General features: G+C 41.9%; 2 protein-coding genes across 2 annotated transcripts; both read right to left on the reverse strand.

Moving 5' to 3' along the window:
* Positions 1–11,740: 11,740 nt before the first annotated feature.
* LOC130455228 (MLV-related proviral Env polyprotein-like) lies at positions 11,741–14,787 on the reverse strand. The gene is made up of 3 exons (XM_056803804.1): positions 14,247–14,787; positions 13,855–14,034; positions 11,741–13,606 (listed from the first exon to the last, which is right to left on the reverse strand). The coding sequence occupies exons 1-3, from the start codon at positions 14,785–14,787 to the stop codon at positions 12,204–12,206; spliced, it is 2,124 nt and encodes a 707-aa protein (XP_056659782.1). The 3' UTR covers positions 11,741–12,203.
* Positions 14,788–17,641: 2,854 nt separating this feature from the next.
* LOC130455229 (endogenous retrovirus group K member 6 Gag polyprotein-like) lies at positions 17,642–19,873 on the reverse strand. The gene has a single exon (XM_056803805.1). The coding sequence runs from the start codon at positions 19,871–19,873 to the stop codon at positions 17,642–17,644; it is 2,232 nt and encodes a 743-aa protein (XP_056659783.1).
* Between the last annotated feature and the right edge of the window lie 216 nt (positions 19,874–20,089).

Below are 20,089 nucleotides of genomic sequence, written 5' to 3' on the forward strand. Positions count from 1 at the left end.
TGCATTTTGAATGGAATGAATTTACATGGGGATGAAAAGATGCATGGTGCAATGGCTGACATTTCCCTTTTTATATTCAATGACACTTTTGGAATGCTTTAGTTAACCCTCTCAACATTTAATGTGGTGGGTGGAGGGGAGTGGAATAGGAAGAAAAGGAAAGAATGGCAATAGGGAAAAATAGAATTAAACATCATGTATATTTGCAGTAGAGAAGATGGAATACCTTTATTTTGTTGTTGAATTATCTCTCTATGTGTGTATATGTATATGTACATATGTATGTATATTTAAATATATATGTACATAATGTTAAATTTTAGAGCAGTATAGAATCACAGAAACAAAGTGGAAAGGTAGTTGGGCAGCATCTCATTCAACTCAAGGGACTTAAAGAATTTGCCAAAGGTCACCCAAATAATAAGTGTTCTGAGTTCAGAATTTCACACATGGAATTTAAAATGACTATGGAATAAATTAGCACCATATCATTATAAGCATAAACAATTTTTTTCAGAGGAAGAAAACTGAGGTTTAATCATATAAGTAGAGGTTAAAAGTGATTTCCACTTTCACACTGGCAGAAAATTGCAGAGACAGGATTCAAATATAGGTTGGAAGCTGGCATCTCTTTATGATGTAACTGCTAAATGTGTATATCAAACAAGGAAAGAGATCACTCCAGAGAGAGAGATTTTTCTAATTAGAAAGGGCCATGATAAAATAATAATAAAATGTATTTGGGAAAATAAAAACAAAAGATCTAGAATATCAAGGTAGATGGTGAATTGAGGGAAAAGGTAAGGCATGGTGGGAAAGGAATAGATTCCCCAGACTTTAAATTACACTGTAAGTCAATACTCATCAAAACTTCTTAGTATTGGTTTACAAGAATAGAGAGAGAACAATGGAACAAACTAGACAAGGGAGAGTAATAAACAATGGAAGTCAGTAATCCATAGTAGGATAAAGTAGAAAATATAAATTATGTAGGGGAAAAAAACTCCTTATTTCATAAAAACAGATAAGAGAACTAGAAATTTAATCTAGCAGAAATTAAGCGTATGCCCACAATTTACACCATTATTCCACAATGAATTCTAAAAGAATATATGATCTTAATATTAAAAATATTTCTATAAAATATCAGAAGAGAATCAGAAGAGAAGCAGATCTCATATTTCTCACAGCTATGAATTGAGGATATATTCTTTACCAATTAATGGGTAGTCACAATTCTAAAAGAGATAATTTGATTACATAAAACTGAAATGCTTCAGCAAGACAAAATTAAGATACTGAGAATAAGAAAAATAGCCAAATAGGGATTAAAGTATTTTATCAAATTTCTTAGGTGTTTAGTAACACACACACACACACACATATATGTATTATGTATGTGTGTATATAACAGCCATTCAGCAATAGTTGAGTGGTGAAAGAATTTAGAACAAAAAGTTCTCAGGAGAAGAATTAAAATGTTTTAGCAACCATATGAAAGAATGCTCTGAATCATTAACAATATAAGAAAAATTGAAAGAACATTGAGGTTTAATTTTAAAAACTGATGAAATGTCAAAAATAGCAATAATTAATCATGGATGGTTGGTAAGATGATGATAGACACAATAATATTTTGTTGGAGGACACAACCATTCTGAAAGCAGCCTGGAATTATGCAAATAGATTAAAATGTTCATATGCTTTTTCTATTTCTATTTCTCAGCACATACCTGAAGGAAGTCATTGATTCTAGAAGAGAGTCCCCATATTTACCAAAATATTTAGCAATACTTTTTTTTGTAATAGAAAAGAATTAAAAACATATTCAATGTCCTTTGATTGATGTCTAAACAGATCATGGTACATGATTGTAATGGACTATTAATGTGTTATAAGAAGTGATGAATTTGATAAATATGAAGAATCATATACAAATCTATAGGAACTGATGCAAAGTTAAGCAGAAACAATAAAACAATATATATAGTGATTATAATATCAGTGAAAAGAACAAACAGAAATACATTGAATCCTAAGTGAATATAACAAAATTATAGAGATCAAGCATGATTTGAATGAATAAAGAGGAGAGCACACCCTCAGACTACCCCTTCAAAGTGAAAGGAGCTCTACCACAAATGTGTTACACATCACATTATTTTTGGATTAGTTCCAATATATCAATCAGTAGTGCTTATTTATTCTCTTAATTTTCTTTATGCTCAATAATACAATTTAATATATAGGATGATTACGCCTACTTCTTCCCAGGCATTCTGTTCACCTAGTTTATGCTTAAAACTAACAGTGCTGATATACATCAAAGGAACTCCTACTACCTGACAAGTGCTTTCTGACCTCTTCTTGAAGACCTCCAAGCCAAAGGAACCCACTAATGATGGAAGTCTGTTCCACTTCTAAAGAGCTCTAATTGTTAAGAAAATTTCTTGTCCTCAAGCCTAAATTTTCTCTTTTGAAGTTTCTACCCATCATTCTCAGTTTTGCCTTTTGTGACCTTATAGAAGAAATATAATTTCACCTCCACTTGAAAATACTACACATACTTGAAGAAAGCCATAACGTCCCCTATGGATCTTCTCTCTTCCAAGCTAAACATACTCAGAGCCTTCAATGAATTCTTACAAAATAAGGACTCAGGCCTTTCACCATCCTCATTACACCCCTCTTGATACTCTCCAGCTGTTTTTTTTAAGCCATGGTACCAAGTAACAAATATGGTTTTCCAATGGGATCAAATAAAGACAAATTACATGAATAATGCCTTCTCCTTGTTCCTGGAACCTATGTCTGCCTCCTTTAATGAAGAAAAAGTTCCACACTTTCTACTATATGTTTTGTTTTGGACAAGCTGAATTTCCTATTCCTTCAAGACAATCAGTTTAAATGCCAAAAGGTCAGTTCATGTTGTGAGATATTTTGTAGGAGAGAGACTAGATCTGGATATAAAGATTTAGAAGTTATCTGCATGAAGATAAAGTCCAGATTACTCTTTGTAATCATTGGATCTATTTCTAGATGATTAGTTACCATTTCTTTAATAAGCCATTTCTCAAGGCAACATCCCAATAAATAACGCTATTCAATTTTAATATTGTAGAATATTAACCGTAAGGAAAATAGAAAAAAATGCTCAATGAAATCCATAGAAACCCAAATTAGATTGGCATGTTACATTACAAAACCAAAAGTAATGAATGTCTCTGTCTTTATAGGAGCTGTCTCTTATTCCTGGAATATATTTTCTCTTCACCTCTAAGAATTTTCTCATTGTTGTTCACTTGTTTTAGTTGTGGTTGACTCTTGGTGACCCCATTTGGATTTTCCTTGACAAAGTTACTAGAGTGGTTTGCCATTTCATTCTCCAATCCATTTTATAGAGGAGGAAACTGAGGCAAACAACCTGAAGTAACTTGATTGCTTGGCAGCTAGTAAATGTCTGAGGCTGGACTTGAACTCCTGTCTTCCTGACTCCAGGCCTAGCACTTTATCCACTGTGTCATGTAGCTTCCTATAGCCTCCTAAATGTAATAGGTATGTGCTCTATCAAATATATGTGTTCATGTACCTATATAAATACATACAGACGTGCATACATATAGACCTAGGTACATGTATAATTTTGGAGTTGCTCTGTATGTGAACAATACCTTAATTCTACGATGATTGAGGAAATTAGAATATATTTCATTTGGTAATTTGTGAATTGCTTTCAGTGATCTCAAAGAGCTTACTTCTATAAAAAACAGATGTTTCAGGGCACTTAGGTGGCTCAGTAGATAGAGAGCCAGGAGTGGAGATGAGAAATTCTGGGTTCAAATTTGACCTCAGATGTTTCCTAATTATATGACCCTGGGCTAGTCAGTTAACCTCATTTGTCTCTCTCTTATGATTTTTCTGCTTTGGAACTAATAGTATCATTTTAAAGGTTTTTTTAGGATCATATTTTTGATTATACCATTCTCACAAGGAATTGCCTAGATATATAATATGGAATAATATGATTTGAAAAAAAAATTAAAATTAAAATAAAAAACTGGGAAAGCAATGGTTACTTGCCTATATTTAAAAAAAAGAGAGGCCAAGAGCATTTAAAACCAGAAATGGAAAGGGAAAGGGTAGACAACAGAAACCCAAACCCATTCATTAGTGCCCTTCAGATTTTAGAACAATGTGAAAAAGTCTCCAGAGCATAGAGCTGAAATTTCTTTCAAGAATATATAGGAAGATATAGACAGAAAGGGTAGAAGACACCAAGGGTTAGAAGCAGTGGGAACAGCTTTATTTTAGGGAATGTATGTGCTAATGGAATCTCAGATTCATCAGAGAATCTAAATAATCTGACTCAGAGCAGTTGTGTGTGATGCCTGTGGTCCTCATAAATCAAAGATGACAGAACATGTGTGCAATGTGTGTTCTATGATGTTTTCATCCTTGGCAATTCCATTATGTCAAAGAAGCAGAATTGACTCTGATATTTATTGGAGCCATTCAGAGGAGTTCCCTGCCTAGTGGAGTTTCTTTATGATTTGAGTAGACTGCAAGAACTCATTTTTCTGGTTGTTGAATATGAGGTCAAATATATCTTGTGATACCTTCTGCATATATAAGCTAAACAGCTAAAGTGAGCTTTATCCCCTTCAAGGAACAGATCACTTACCAGTACCATTTACCACTTAACTACTGATCAAATAGACTTTAACTTCCGATAAAGCAATGCTTCCAAGAAAATAAAATAGGTCATTCATTTCTCTTTGCTTCCTTCCATGCATTTCAAAGGAAAGTATACTGTAATGCATACTTTTCCCACATATTCTTTGTATGATAAAAGATTGTTAAACTGTGCTATACTACATTGGGCATTAACCTTAGCATTCAGGGACATATAAGCCTAATAAAATATTAACTGCATGATGAACAAAGTATTCAAATAGATTTTGATGGAATGAAACAAGAGTTTGTTAAACACCTACTATGGACCAGGCACTGTTCTAAGTACTTCACAAATATTCTCTTCTTTGAGCCTCAGTAAATCTGGGAGTTAAGTACTGTTATTATGCCAATGTTTACAGTTGAAGAAAAGGAAGAGACAGGGGATAAGTGATTTGCCCAGGGTCACATCACATACAGATGACTGAGGTAAGATTTAAAGGATCAAGGTTTCCTGAATCCAGGCTGAATACTGTTCACTGCTCTGCCTAGCTGCCTGATTTCATTGGTTTGAATGTTTCCTACAAAATTGAGAATTCTAACCTATCCACTCATAATCTTTTGAGACTTTGATGCATTTGCAAGATTGTTAGCAGATGCATTAATTGGTGCCATGTTGTTATTGGCAAGGTCATTTCCCCCTACTACTGCACCTAATGGTGTCTCAGTATTAGTATGAGTTAGTAACTACATTGTCCTTATTAATCTGTCCTGTCATATCCCCAGTCTTGTCATTGGTTCCCTTACCCATGCTTTGTTTTCTCTGCATGTAATCCTGGTACATCTCAGTTATAATAGAGATCTGACCAAACAATGTCTCTAATCTTTTATCAATGACCAGAGCATGTACAGTTTTCTTTGGAAAGATCAGGTTGGCAGCAGCTTTGATATTCTTTAAGATGTTAGTCACTGCCACGAACACAACATAGAGTTGGAGTATGATTTGCTAGAGGTAATTCACATCTAGATAATTCATTGGCAACTGTGTTCATCCCATAGTCATATTGGTTAATGTACCCAGAACATTGTCTATCATCCCTGCCACTGTATTATAAATGATACAGTAGCCCCAATAAATGGCAATTATTCCTAGCACAGTTGATCATAGTATTAGTTGTAACATGTTTGCCATTAGATCTTTTCTAGGCTCTAACTGCCAGGAGTTAACAGTTAGAAAATGGTTGTAGTCCCCACAAGCTTTGCTCCTAGCTAGATAGGATCCAAGATGGCTAGATCCTAAAAGCTGACAACTCTAGTACAGCCTCTCTCCCTCAGTATTATAAGTGACCAGAGTGGCAGTTGCTAACTGACTTGTTCTCCCCCCTCCACAAAGAATCAAGATGTTTTTGATCCTGTGTGGAAACTGCTAGTCAGAGTCAGTGACAAAGGCTGCTTGCCTCAGGAGTTGTAACTGACAACAACTTCACAACTGACAGTTGATGGCAATTGGTGACAGTTAGTCACTAAAGCTTTTCTTTTTTTAAATAAAGGGAGTCCTTTTAAATCTGGGGTGCCAACTGTTTAAAAAAATAAAGAAAGAAGGAAGGGAAGTACCCCTAAAGGGGAGGCTTGTACCCTGAGATATATATATAGAGAAAGAGAGGATAAACCCCCCTTCCTCAAAAGTGGGGTTCAGGGGAGACAGCAGATGTAACAGGTTGGCTCAGAGAGAGGAGAGGGTTTGGAGATTTTTTCCCCTTCTACCTTCCCTCCTTAACTAAAGCTGCTCTCCCCAATTTTCTCTAACCCTCTTGTCCCCCCTCCACTACTCAAAACCAAAAAGGTCTCCCCTTGACTCATTCACTCACACTCACCTTGGGGAACAGATAACTTTAATGTTAACTCAATCAAGGAAATACAAAAGGAATAATGGGCAAGGAAGAATGGGAAAAGGAAAGTGGGGGAAGGGGGTCCCTGACTATTTAAACCCTTTTCATCCCTCCTCAAATTTGGGGAGAACACAGGCCTTGGCAGCCTGAGCCCCCTGAGAGAAAGTCAGGTTGACTCACCCCTGGGCAACAGGAGCTGAGGTAAAGTCTGCTCAGGTTTCTCTTCAGAAAGTCCCTTCAATTGGGAAGTGTTGGGGGGAAGGATTTCCAGTGATCAGGAGGAAAATGGGTAACCCACAGGAGAAAGTCTTTATCCACCTTCTCTCTTCCATGTCTCAAGACTGAGAGACCCTCACTACTCTCCAGTCAGTCTTCTCTTCTCAGGAAATTTACTCCTGGGGCCCCTCTCCTGTCGAGGTGACCAATTTCATATACCCTTCAATCTGGGGCTTTTTCTCTAGTGCCAGCCTCTATAACACTCTATGACACTTATCTTTGTCATTCCTTAAGTTCACCTTGGAAATTTCATCCAAGGTCCTCAAGATGATTAATGATTAAATAAATATGCAATATAATACACAGAGCTAAGTTGGGAACAATGGTAATGAGATCCTGAGTAGTATCATCCTAATAATTCCTACTCAGTTAATGCTACAAATACAAAAGACATCTGAATCCAATACAATGGGAAAATAAAAACCCAATGTTATATAGTCATTTGATTCATTCTCTGGTAAGGTTTTACTGTGTCAATTTATTTTTATACTCTCTAGTTCTGCTTTGAATGATGAGTTGAATCTGGAATAACAATGCATACTTCAAATGTGAAAAAGATGTAAAAATATGACTGTGGTATTTGAGGATAAGTATTTCAAATAATTTAAGACTACATGGCATTAACTATCTGAAGGCTGTCAAATGGTAGACCTAATAGATTTATTCTTCATGGTTTCAGAGGTTCACCTAGGAGGAATGGGTGAAAGTTACCAAGAGGCAGATTTTGCCTTGACCTAAGGAAATATTTCTTGAAAATTGAAGCATTCTCAATGTACCATGGAGTGCTTTGTGAGTTTTCAGGTTATACCTTCTAAAAGTCTTCAAATAAATACTAGATAACCATTTCTTAGAGATATAACAGAGGGAATTCTGAGTAAGGTATGGGTTTTGGACTAGATTGTCTTTGAGGCTTCTTCTCACATTGTGAAATATTTAAAAATCCTTTGTTATTCAGATATAGAGATCAATCATTGTCAACAAAACAGTGCATATTGATCTACAATCAGGGGACCAAGTGACTAACACAAGACACTACTAAGAAGAAGACTATGATAGCTATTTTTACTAATTAGGAGTCAACTGCTAAACTTTCCCTGTCATCTGTGATAATCCCAGAAAAGTGCTGGACTTTTCAAGTCACAATATACTTGGTGGGGGCAGTTGGGTGGCTTAGTGGATTGAGAACCAGGTCCAGACACAGGAGGTCCTGGGTTCAAATATGACCTCTGATACTTCATAGGTGTGTGACCCTGGACAAGTCACTTAACCTCCACTGCATACCCATTTTGAGATTTTGAGAATTGTATGGTTTAATTTCAATTAATTATTCATTTCCTTCTCCATGTACCCTTACTAATTATTATTTTCATTGCATTGTGGTCTGAGAAGTTTGCATTTTTTATTTCTGCTCTTTTGCACTTGTTTGAAATGTTTTTGTGCCCTAGTACATGGTGAATTTTTTGTGAATGTACTATTTGCTGCTGAAGAGAAGGTGAATTCCTTTTTGTCCCTATTTGTTTTTCTCCACATATCTACTTACTCTAATTTTTCTAAATTTTCATTTACTTCTCTTACTTCTTTCTCATTTATTTTTTGGTTTGATTTATCTAGTTATGATAGAGGAAGGTTCAGGTCTCCCACTAGTATAGTTTTTCTATCTATTTCATCCCTGAGCTCCAGAATTTGGATGCTATGTCATTTGGTGCATACGTATTGAGCACTGATATTTCCTCGTTGTCTATACTGCCTTTTATCAGGATGTAGTTACCTTCCCTATCTCTTTTGACTGGATCTATTTTTACTTTGACTTTGTCTGATATCATGATTGCAATTCCTGCCTTCTTTTTTTTTTCAGTTGATGCCCAATAGATTTGGCTCCATCTTCTTACTTTTAACCTATGTGTGTCTACCTTCCTCATGTGTGTTTCTTGTAGAGAGCATATTGTAGAGTTTTGATTTCTAAAGTACTCTGCTAGTTGCTTGAGTTTTATGGGTGAGTTCATTCCATTCAAATTCAGAGTTATGATTACTAGCTGTGTATTTCCCAGCATTTTGATTTCTATTCCTAGTCCTGCCATTTCTTCTTTCACTATTTCCTTCTATACCATTGTTTTGTTTTTTAATCAGTTCCCCTAATTTCCTCCCTTATTATACTTCCCTTTATACCCCTCCCTTCTTATTCCCCCTTATTTTTTACAGTCTTTTAAAACTACCCCCCACCCTCTCTCTCACTTGTACTGTTTCCCTCCCCTCCAGTCTGTTTGTTACCCTTTTACTTCCCTATAGGGAACAAATCAATTCTCTGTCCCAATGTATGTGATTGTTCTTCCCTCTTTGAGTCAATTTCAATGCACATAAAAATTGAGTATTTCCTATAACCAACTTCTTTACCCTTCCATTGTATTGATGTTCTCTGCCCCTCCTGCCATGGGCTTCTTTGTGACATACATTTACCCCATTTTGTTTCTTTTCCCATTTGTCTTAGTATTAACCTCTTTTTAAACACTGGTTTTATATATATATATATATATATATATATATATATATATACATACATACACATATATCTATATACTAATTCATGTCTTGGGATTTCATCCTATACAGTTTGTCACTGTTCCCTCTAGGTATAATTCTTCTAGCTACCCAGGTGATGATAACAGTTTTTAAGAGTTACCAATATCCTCTTTTCTTATAGGGATATATATATATCATTTTAACTTATTGGGTATCTTTAAAAAAAGGTTGTTTTTTTGTTTTGTTTTGTTTTGTTTTTCTTTTTTCCCTCTTTCTTAATTACCTTTTGATGATTCTCTTGAGTTCTGGGTTTGCACATCAAATTTTCTGTTCAGGTCTGGCCTTTTCTTTACAAATGCTTGGAATTTTTCTATTTTATTAAAAGACCATACTTTCCACTGTAAGAATATAGTCAGTTTTGCTGGGTAGTTTATTCTTGATTATAGACCTAGTTCCCTTGCTTTCCAAAATATCATATTCAATGCCTTTCGGTCCTTCAGTATAGTTGCAGCCAGATCCTGTGTTATCCTCACTGTAGTTCCATGGTACCTGAATGACTTCTTAGCAGCTTATAATATTTTTTTTGGTCTGATAGTTCTTGAATTTGGCTATAACATTCCTGGCTGTTGTCAATTGGGGATTAAGTACAGGAGTTGATCTATGGATTCTTTCAATCTCCACTTTTCCCTCTTGTTCTAGAATGTCGGGGCAGTTTTCTTAGATAATTTCCTGATGGATGATGTTAAAGATTTTTCTTTTGTCATAGTCTTCTGGTAAACCACTGATTCTTAAGTTTTCTCTCCTGGAACAATTTCAATTTTCTAAATCTTCTGTTTTGTTAATGAGGTGTTTCATAATTATTTCATTTTTTTCATTCTTTTCATTTTGTTTTATAGTGTCCTGCTGCCTTGTGAGGTCACTTAATTCTAGTTGTTGTTTTCTGGTTCTTAAAGACTGGATTTCATCCCTGAATTTTTGCTCATCCTTCTCCTTCTGGTCTGATTTTCTTTGGAGGTCATCTTTCATTTTCTTTGCCCAATCTTTCACCTTATTTGCCTCATCTTTCATCTCCTTTGCCTCATTTTCAATCTGATTAATTTTGGCTTTCAAGACACTATTTTCTGTTTCCAGATTACTTATCTTGTTTTTAAATTTTCTTCAGCTTCTCTTAATTGTGTTTTAAATTCTATTTTGAGTTCTTCCAAAATCTGTATCCAATTTGCTGGAGTTTCTGTGTTTTTCCTGTGTGTTCCTTCATCTTCCTCTGTTACATTTGCTCTTTGTTGATTGCCTGAATAGAAGCTGTCAATTGTAATTTCTTTTTTTTTTCTTTTTCTGTTGTTTCTTCATATTTGCCCCTTTCCCCCCTGTAGTTCCATGCAGTCTTGCTCCTCTCATTATCTACTTTATCTGTGGTTTTGGGCTTTTCTTTCTGCCCTCACCCTTGGAGCTTAGTCAGCAAATCTCTCAGAATAGTCTATGGGGGTGGGGTTTTGGAATTTGGACTTCCCTGCCTTCTGAAGGCTTGATGAGATTAAGCCCAGATTAGATGAACTTGCAGAGCTGTATGTGCTCTGAGGCCAAAACTTCAGGAAGGGGCCGGAGGCAATATGGAGTGTCTGCATTGCTGAGACTAGGCTGCCCAGTTCTGTGCTTCTTCTCCAACTGATTCCCCATTGCCTGTGTTTGAAGCTCTGAGCAATCATAGCTTTGCCCATAAGGTACTCTCTTCAGACTAGCTACCTTGCCTGCCCAGAAGTTCCAGCCACTGCTGCAGGCTCAGCATTCTAGGTGGAGAGGGATCCTGGGACCTTCCTTCTTCCTTCCCCTTAAACCCAAGTATTCTTGAATTCAGGCCTTTGGGAAGTGTACCTTTTAAGTTGAGTCAAGCAGGAGGGTACCTTAGCTCTGTTCTGTTGTTAGGTTTGGTTTTCAGTCCCCTAGGAGCATTTAGTTTTTAATTGCTAAGGAAGAGTTTTCAGAGATCTAAACTTCCCTGCCTCTATGCTGCCATCTTGACTCTGCCTCCCTTAAAATTTTAAGCATTGGAGGTGAGGAAGGAATTCCTTCCTGGCATGAGGAGTGAGTTTCTATCTATCTATCTATCTATCTATCTATCTATCTATCTATCTATCTATCGATCTATCTATCCATCTATCTGTCTTTCTGTTTGTCTGTCCATCTATCTATCTATCTATCTATCTATCTATCTATCTATCTATCTATCTATCCATCCATCTATCTATCTATCTATCTATCTATCTATCTATCTATCTATCTATCTATCTCTGTTGGGGACCAGCCCCTTACGACCCCTGAGAGGGGAGGGGGAGAGAGAGAAGGAAAGGGGAAGCGACAAGGAAGGAACGGACAGCTCTCACATGGTATGCAAAGAGGAGTCGTTTATTGAGGTAAAGGCATGGTATTATATACTTGTGGCTAGGGGGAGAAAGTAAATATTAGGGGAGGGGTCTTGCATTCCTTACGGACATCTGGAGCTAGTTTGGGGAGGCATCCTGTGATAAGGGAGGAAGTGGGGAGGGGGCATGTCAGGTTTGCACTAATTTATATCTGTTGGAAAACATCTTTGTGATAAGGGAGGAAGTGAGGCTTGTTAGGTTTGCACTATTTCTTGTCTGTTGTCAGGTTCTGTACAATTCCTCCCTTTTCTTTTCAAAAAGAGGGAGAGGGGTTCTGAGAGAAAAACGGATTTGCAGAACTATCACAGCATGGTCTTAAGCCCGTCTTGAAGAGCCCTTTCGGAGGCGGCTCCTGTCTTAGGCTATGCGGGGTATTTCCCTAATAGCCTCCACGCAAGGGCAAGGGACCCGCAATATTCCCGTCGTTGGATTACCGTCCCGAGAAGTGGAGTTGGTTGTATTGCTCAGTGGAGGGGGAGGTGTGGCCAACCATCTCTAGGCGGTGGTACTGTACCATAGGGAAGGCCTTTATTGATGATTCAACGGAGCGAGTGACCAGCCGTGTGATAGTTTTGAAAATCCAAGGGCCAAAAGTCAAAGCAAGGATAAAAACTATGAGGGGGGTAAGGAGGGTAGAGAGGATTGCAGAGAACCATGGAGAACTAGGCAGAAACTGTGCATACCAAGGGCCGTTTGTTTCCCTATCTTTGCGCCTCTGTTCAAGCTCTTTCCTGAGTTGGGCTAGGGAGTCCCTAATGACGCCAGAGTGGTTAGCATAGAAGCAACATTCTTCTCCGAGGGCGGCACAGAGTCCCCCTTCGCGGAGGAAGAGGAGGTCTAATCCTCGTCTATTTTGTAAGGCTACTTCAGCAAGGGAAGCATGGGACTTTTCCAAGAAATTTATGGTGGATTCTAAGCGGGCAATGTCTTCATCTACTGCTGCCCGTAAATGATTGTGGGATATGTGTTGGGAAGTTAGAGCGGCTATGCCGGTCCCTGCACCGGCGGCGCCAAGAAGAGCGGCAACCGTGACGGCGAGGGTTACCGGTTCTCTTTTCCATCTGGGGTTTTGGAGTCGTTCCCACAGGGGGAGGAAGTCCTGGTCGGGCCTAAAGGTGACACGTGGTATAATGGTGACCAGAATGCACACGTCCTCTGGGGCGGTGGAAGCCCAACAGGCTTGAAGGCCTGCTTTCGCGCAAAGCCAACGGGTATTACCAGGGGGAATATAAAATTTGCAGTCATTCCTAGTCACGAAGGACACAGCACAATAAGGATTAAGTGTAGCATTTTTGCCAATGCAAGTGCCATTGCCTCCGATGATAGGTATAGTAAGGGAGGGATCATCATTATCCCAGTGACAAGCAGAGGGGTTGTCAACCTTAGAGCACGTAAGATTATTATCGGTTAGGGCATAAGCTTCAAGATAGGGCGGGGACGCGACTAAACAAAGCCAGCAATTGGTCGTGAAGTTAGGGAAGGAGTGGTTAAGCGCGGAAAAAGACGCTTGCAGGAGAGGGAGGTACGGGTAAGGGATTATCGGTTTCTCCTTAGGGATAGGGGATAACAGGGGAGGAGGAGGGGGTGAAGGGAAGGAGACGGGGGACGAGGGAGACGGTCTAAGTTGGGGAGCGGATGTCGGTGTGGGGGGGTGAGGTGGGTATCGGGGTTTAGCGGGTCGGAGGGCCTTGTTTGGGCCCTGAATGGAGGGGGGGGTTTCCTGAGGGAGTTCTTTCTTGATGAAAAACAGTCCTCCGGGGTCATCTCCTGGTTGGTAGGAGCGGAGTCCCCAAGTTCTTCCTAGGAGCCAGCTGTCATCGGTGGGTTGTAGTACTGTAAGGTTGAGATATGAACAGTCAACCCATAGTCCTTTAGAACCCTCCGCGATAAAGCGCCCGAGCTGTGATCGAGGCTTACAACCCGAGGGTCCCCAATGAAAGGAAAGGAAGGAGTCTAATTTGGGGGGAGTCCATCCGGTAGAGCGAGTCTCACATCCCCAGTAGGAGCAATAGTATACATTTGGGCGATTACAATAATGCTTTCCAGGATTGGAAGAAGGGCAAATGTAATAATCATTATACGTGAAGTGTGATGTAGGGGCTCCGCGTTTTTCCGGTAGGCATGGTCCGTCCTGTTGAATAATTGTGCAGGGGAGAAAGGTGAAGCTGGGTGCTCCAGAGGTGGTTGTAGTCTGGATAATAGAGCTACTGTCCCAGCTGCTAAGGGTCCATTTCCATGGACGGTGGGAGTGGTGTTGTGCACTCATAGGGGGGGTGAGTAGGGAAAGAAACAATAAAATTTGAAGGCCCATAATGGTCGCGAATGTTCAAGGGTCCTTCAGACTGCGAATGTAGAGGATGATGTGGATGGATTCTATCAGGGCAGCAAGAAGGCCGAGGATCGCGAAGAACAAGGAGGCAGCCAACAGTGTTCGCAGTACAAGGCAGGATGGATCATGGGTTTCACGCATTACCTGTAAGACAAGAGGGGAGATTTTTCTCAGGGGTAGACCCTGGGGGAATATGATTATCTGGGCTGAAGGGTTTTGTTAGGCGTGAGGGGATCCAGCGAGCAGACTGCTCCCTTTTGTCGAAAATGCAGGCTGAGCCTTTGCCCCAGGTCAGAACAGAGTCAGGGCCGTTCCAACGGCCCGTGAGGGGATCACGCCATAGGACCTGAGCGAGGTTAGAGGTGGTGTGTGGGTGCCAAAAACGGTCCGCGGCAGAGCGGCCCTCTGTATCCAGGGTGAGGAAGTTAAGGGCAAAAAGGGCATGTGCCAGCAAGGTGGTTTGGTTGCCGCACAAGGGGTAGAGGGTCTCCTGAGTTTTTAGTTTGAAAATGGTATTTTTCAGTGTTTGGTTTGCTCTTTCTACAATACCTTGCCCTTGGGGATTGTAGGGGATGCCAGTGATATGTTTTATGCCTAATTGAGCACAGAACTGTTTAAAGGAACGGCTTGCGTAGCCAGGACCATTGTCTGTCTTAAGGGTCAATGGTCTTCCCATGACTGACATGGCGAGAAACATATGTTTGATGACATGTTTGGTGGCCTCGCCAGATTGTGCCGAGGCAAAAAGAAACCCACTGAAGGTGTCAATGGAAACATGAACATATTTCAATTTAGCAAAGGAGGGAACATGAGTAACGTCCATCTGCCACAGGTGGCCAGGGAGGAGGCCACGGGGGTTGACTCCAAGGTGAGGTTCAGGTAACAGCGTAAGGCAATTTTTGCAGCTTTTCACTATAGCTCTGGCTTGCTCTCTAGTGATTTTGTAGGCTAAGCGAAGAGTATGGGCGTTAAGGTGGTGCAGTTTGTGGGCTTCAGTAGCAAGGGAAATAGGGTCTGGCGAAGGGATTGTAGGTACAGCCAGAGCGGCCAAGCGGGTATATTGATCTGCAAGGTCGTTTCCTAATGCCAAGGGGCCTGGGAGACCTGAATGAGCACGTATGTGGCCTATAAAGAAGGGGTGGGACCGTGCTCTGATGGCTTGCTGTATCTTGGTGAATAAGAAAAAGGTGGCTGTTGTGGGTTGAATAACAGGAGTAGCCTCAAGCCGTAGTAGGGACTGAACGACATATCGACTGTCAGAGTACAGATTGAAGGGGGATTCAGGCAGAGAGATAAAAACAGTGAGTGCTGCATAGAGTTCAACCAGTTGTGCGGATTGATAAGGAGTGTGGACAGTATGGGGATAATCATGCATAACAATGGCCGCGAGGCCTGTTTTCGAGCCGTCCACGAAAATCGTGGGCGCTCCGGGAATGGGAGATGACTGTGTAATACGGGTTAAGGTGAAGGGGGTAAGGGTAAAGAATTGTAAGAGTTTATTACTGGGCATGTGATTGTCAATAGTGCCTTGATAGGATGAGATAAGGACGGCCCAATTATCATTCTGTGTTTGCAGCCATCGTAGTTGCTCTTTATTATACGGGGAAACAATATGATCGGGCTGGCGGCCGAAGTGGCGAGTGGCCAGGCGGACACCCATCATAATAAGCTGAGCAACCAGGTCAGGGTAGGGGATCAGGATCTTCCTAGAGGCTAGGGGAAGGTGTAGCCAAATGAGGGGAGAAGGGTCCTGCCATAGGAGACCTGTGGGAGAGAATTCGGTGGAAAAGATGATTAAATAGAGGGGATCCTTAGGGGAGAAGTAACCGATGTTCTGTTTGGCAATTGCCTGTTCAACTTTTTGTAAGGAGATTTCTCCTTCAGGTGTTAGTGATCGTGATGAAGAGGGGTCGGTATCTCCGCATAGAATATTTTCTAGGGGGCGGAGGTCTGCTTTTGCAAGGGCGAGATAAGGACGAAGCCAATTAATATCCCCTAGAAGTTTTTGAAAATCGTTAAGTGTTTTTAGGGTGGAACGATTAAGCGTGACTTTGTGTGTAAAGAGATGATCAGTCTCGAGACGGAATCCGAGAAAAGAAAAGGGATATTGGACCTGTACCTTATCGGGGGCAATTTTAAAGCCTCTGTCCTGTAGGGCTGAAGTAATGGTTTGAGCGATGGTCTGGGTCAGTTGAGGGGAGGGAGCTGCTATGAGAAGATCATCCATATAATGGATAATATATGCGGAAGGGAATCGAAGCCTGATGGGATCTATCGTCTGAGCAACATACTTTTGACATAGGGTAGGAGAATTGGCCATTCCTTGAGGCAGGACTAACCATTGAAAACGGGGATTGGGGCCAATTTGATTGACTATGGGGATAGAGAAGGCGAATCGAGGGCAATCCTGAGGGTGGAGGGGAATGGAGAAAAAACAGTCCTTTATATCTATAACTATTTTGTGAAATCCCTTAGGGATAGCTGTAGGTGATGGGAGTCCGGGTTGTAAGGCGCCCATGGGGATCATGGTTTTATTAACTTCCCGTAGATCTTGTAGTAGTCTCCACCCTCCAGCCTTCTTTTTGATAACAAAAATAGGTGTGTTCCATGGTGAGGTGGAGGGCTCGAGGTGGCCCAAAGAGATTTGCTCCTGCACCAGCATGATGGCGGCCTGGACCTTTTCAGAGGTGAGGGGCCACTGGTCGACCCAGACAGGGGAATCAGACTTCCAAGTTATCTTATCTGCCTGGGGTGCAGGAGGACCAGTGGCCTTTATGAAAAATTTTGTGACCCAAAGCCTGCTTTATCTCTATTGGGTGTAAGGGAGATAGGTTGAGGATTGCCCTGTTCATTTTTGCCAAGCCCTTTTCCTGGGAGGAAGCCAAATTTAAGCATCATTTGTGTGACAGGGTCGCTGGGGCTCACCATGAGGAGTCGCATTTGAGCGAGAATATCTCTGCCCCAGAGGTTAACAGGGAGCCCTTTGACTACATAGGGTCGAGTCGTGCCGGTGTTACCCTCAGCATCTCTCCAAGTAAGGAACTTTGAACTCTGAAGTGTGTGATTGACTTGCCCTATGCCGGACAAATGAGTGGTAGAGGGCTGAAGGGGCCAGGCACAAGGCCAGTGTTTGTGGGAAATGACCGTGGAATCAGCCCCGGTGTCAAGTAGTCCGATAAATTTTTTCCCGTCAAGAGACAACTGGAGGGTGGGACGGGACTCAGTGATTTGTTGTACCCAATAGATGTTTGACGATCCTGGGGACGAAGGGCCCCTTGTCTGTTCAATGGTAGGGAAGTCACCCACCATGGGAAGGGGGAGGGCTTGGGCTAGTCGGTGGCCAGCAGGGATAGTAACCGGGCCATGGGGAGACTCAACAATGAGCTTTATTTCTCCTGTATAGTCATTGTCCACTAATGTGGGGTGGACCACAACTCCCTGTAGAGTAGTGAGTGCCCTTCCGATGATTAAGAAGAACATACCAGGGGGTGGTGGACCAGTGACACCGGTGGAAATGACCTCAGGGCCATCCTCAGGGGTTAATATTCTGGTGGAGGAGGAACAGAGGTCCAAGCCTGCGCTGCCTGTTGTGGCTCGAGCAAGGGTGAGGGGAAGGGGCTCCTGAGGGAGCCCCGCATCCCGTTTCCCTGGACAGGTGGAATATTTTGTCCATTTGAGGTAGTTTTGGAGCGGCAGTCGCTGGCCCAGTGACGCCCTTTCCTACATTTCGGACAGACACTTGGGGGCAGTCTCGAAGGCACACCCGAGGGGCTGAAAGGTAAACTAGGGGCAGCCTGATTGGAGGGATATTCACGAGCAGTCTGATTGGAGGGACATTCACGAGCAATCTGATTGGAGGGACATTCACGAGCAAAATGTCCGGGCATGCCGCACTTAAAGCAATTACGGGGAGCGTTCTGTCGGGTGGCTTGAATGACTGCTCCAATAGCTAAGGAGATAGATTTGTTAATTCTGTGGTCATAAGAGTCAATATCATTACATAAGCGGATCATGCCGTTCAGATCAAGCTCTCTAGATTTTGCTCTGAGGGCGGCCTTACAGGCAGGGTTGGCGTTTTCAATGGCCAGGTGTCTAACCACTGGGTTATCGGTACCGTCCTGTCCCAAGACCCTTTCTGTTGTCTCTAAGAGTCTGGCTACAAATTGAGCATAGGGCTCGTTTGGTCCCTGGAGGATTTTAGAGATCGGGGCGGTGATGGCCCCGGAGGCAGGGACAGCGCGCCATGCGGTTAAGGCTGCGTGGGCAGTTTGCATGAGGAGGCCAGGAGGCAATCTCAATTGCACGGTGTCAGGGGCATAACGACCTCGACCGATGAGTTTGTCTACTGTCCAATTGGCTGTTTGGGGGTTTGTGAGATTTGATTTTGCTTGATTTTCTGCCCTTTCCTGAAACTCTGCCTTCCAGGTTAAAAACTGGCCTCTAGACAAGACAGATTGTGTAACCTTAGTCCATTCTGAGGGGAGTAAGTGCCCATCTCCCCCGAGACTTTCCAAGATAGAAAGGGTAAAGGGAGCATTAAGGCCATAGTTTTTTACTGCTGAATGGAGGTCCTTAATCTGTTTGAATTTAAGTCTTTTAAATGGGTGGGCATGGGGCCGGATTGTATCGGTGGTATGGACCCCTTGATTCGCTTCTTCATCCCCCTCCTCTCTGTCAGATTCAGAGGAAACGGGGGGTGAATTTTGGTAGGGTTGGGACAGTTCGTCAGGGATCTCCTCTATGTCTACATCCTCCGGGGTGGTACCGGTGGTAGTCCTACGCCTGGTAACTACCGGGAGGGCCAGGAGGGGCTTTTGTAGTTTGGAGGGGTTGTTTTTAGGTTTTTTTGAATGTGAGATTGGTTTCAGGGTGGCGACCTGAAGGTCATGTAATTGCCTTGTTAAGTGGCCGATCTCATGTTGTAAGTCTATAAATTGTTTGAGATCAGTGATTTGCTTAGTTAATTGAGCAGTGGCTATCTTTAGGTCATTTGTATTGGGAAGAGTTGGTAAAATCGGGGAAGGGTAAAGCGGATTATAGGGAGGGGGCTTGTTTTTAAGGAAGTCTGGGGGGTAGTATCCGGCTGCCGCCTCATCCAGTTCAGTCTGGTATGCTGGATTGAGGGTCTCTGGTGTATTGCTATCGTAAAGGACAGGGTAGAGAGCGGGTCTGCGGGAGGGAGGGAGAAGAGCGGAGCCTCGGGAGGGGAGTGTTCCTAGGGGCGGGGACTGCTTCTCCTGAAGAGCGGAGGGGAGTGTGGGGGTGGGAGGAGGGAGTGGTTCTGGTAAGTGTGAGGGGATGTTAATACGTTCGTCTAAAAGAGACGGGGTTTTGTAATTTTTGCCCATGCTGTCTAATTCAGGGGTTTCTTGAGACGGGGTTTTGTAATTTTTGTCTATGTTGCCTAATTCAGGGGTTTCTTCAGTCTGTTTTTTACTTTCTTCAATAGCGTCCTCAGCAAGGCTGAGGAGGTGGGAGACCTGTGTACTGGAATCAGCCTCTTTAAGGATGTCCCGAATCAGGCCATAAAAAGTAAAGAAATCCTCGGGGATGGGCTGACCTGAGCGTGCAAAATCATTAAGGTCTCGGCCAACCTTATCCCAAGTTAGGGGGTGAATGCCAGGGCCATGGAGAATGAGCCACGGGCATCGTTGTTCAATGAAGGAGAAGAAGCGCAACAGATCTCTTTTCTTAACTTCTACATTGCGCTCTTTAATTCTTTCTTTTAATTCTTTTATAAACAGAGCTTCCTTAGATAGTGTTTTCCCCATTTTCAGTCACACACAAGATTCGCTTCCCCGGTTTCCTGGCCGCCCTGCTCGCGCAAGAACGGAACCGCAGTAATTCCAGGTCCACACTCAGAAACAGGTCAACGGCAGTCGAACCGCGAGATCAACTCTCCACGAATTGGCCTCTCCCCTTTGGTCAAAGAGGGGTCCCTTATATTTGAGCGTAGGCGTGCCGTATAAGCCCCGGCCAGGTTCCCC

This window comes from Monodelphis domestica, chromosome 6 (assembly GCF_027887165.1).
Source record: "Monodelphis domestica isolate mMonDom1 chromosome 6, mMonDom1.pri, whole genome shotgun sequence".
NCBI classification, from domain to species: Eukaryota; Metazoa; Chordata; class Mammalia; order Didelphimorphia; family Didelphidae; genus Monodelphis; species Monodelphis domestica.

Coding starts and splice junctions, on each gene's coding strand:
- LOC130455229 (XM_056803805.1), bottom strand. CDS start 19,873: ATGGGGAAAACACTATCTAAGGAAGCTCTGTTTATAAAAGAATTAAAA.
- LOC130455228 (XM_056803804.1), bottom strand. CDS start 14,787: ATGTCAGTCATGGGAAGACCATTGACCCTTAAGACAGACAATGGTCCT. Junction 14,035..14,246: donor TCTCCCCTCTTGTCTTACAG/GTAATGCGTGAA, acceptor CCCCCCTATGAG/TGCACAACACCACTCCCACC. Junction 13,607..13,854: donor GCCCCTACATCACACTTCAC/GTATAATGATTA, acceptor TCAACCTTACAG/TACTACAACCCACCGATGAC.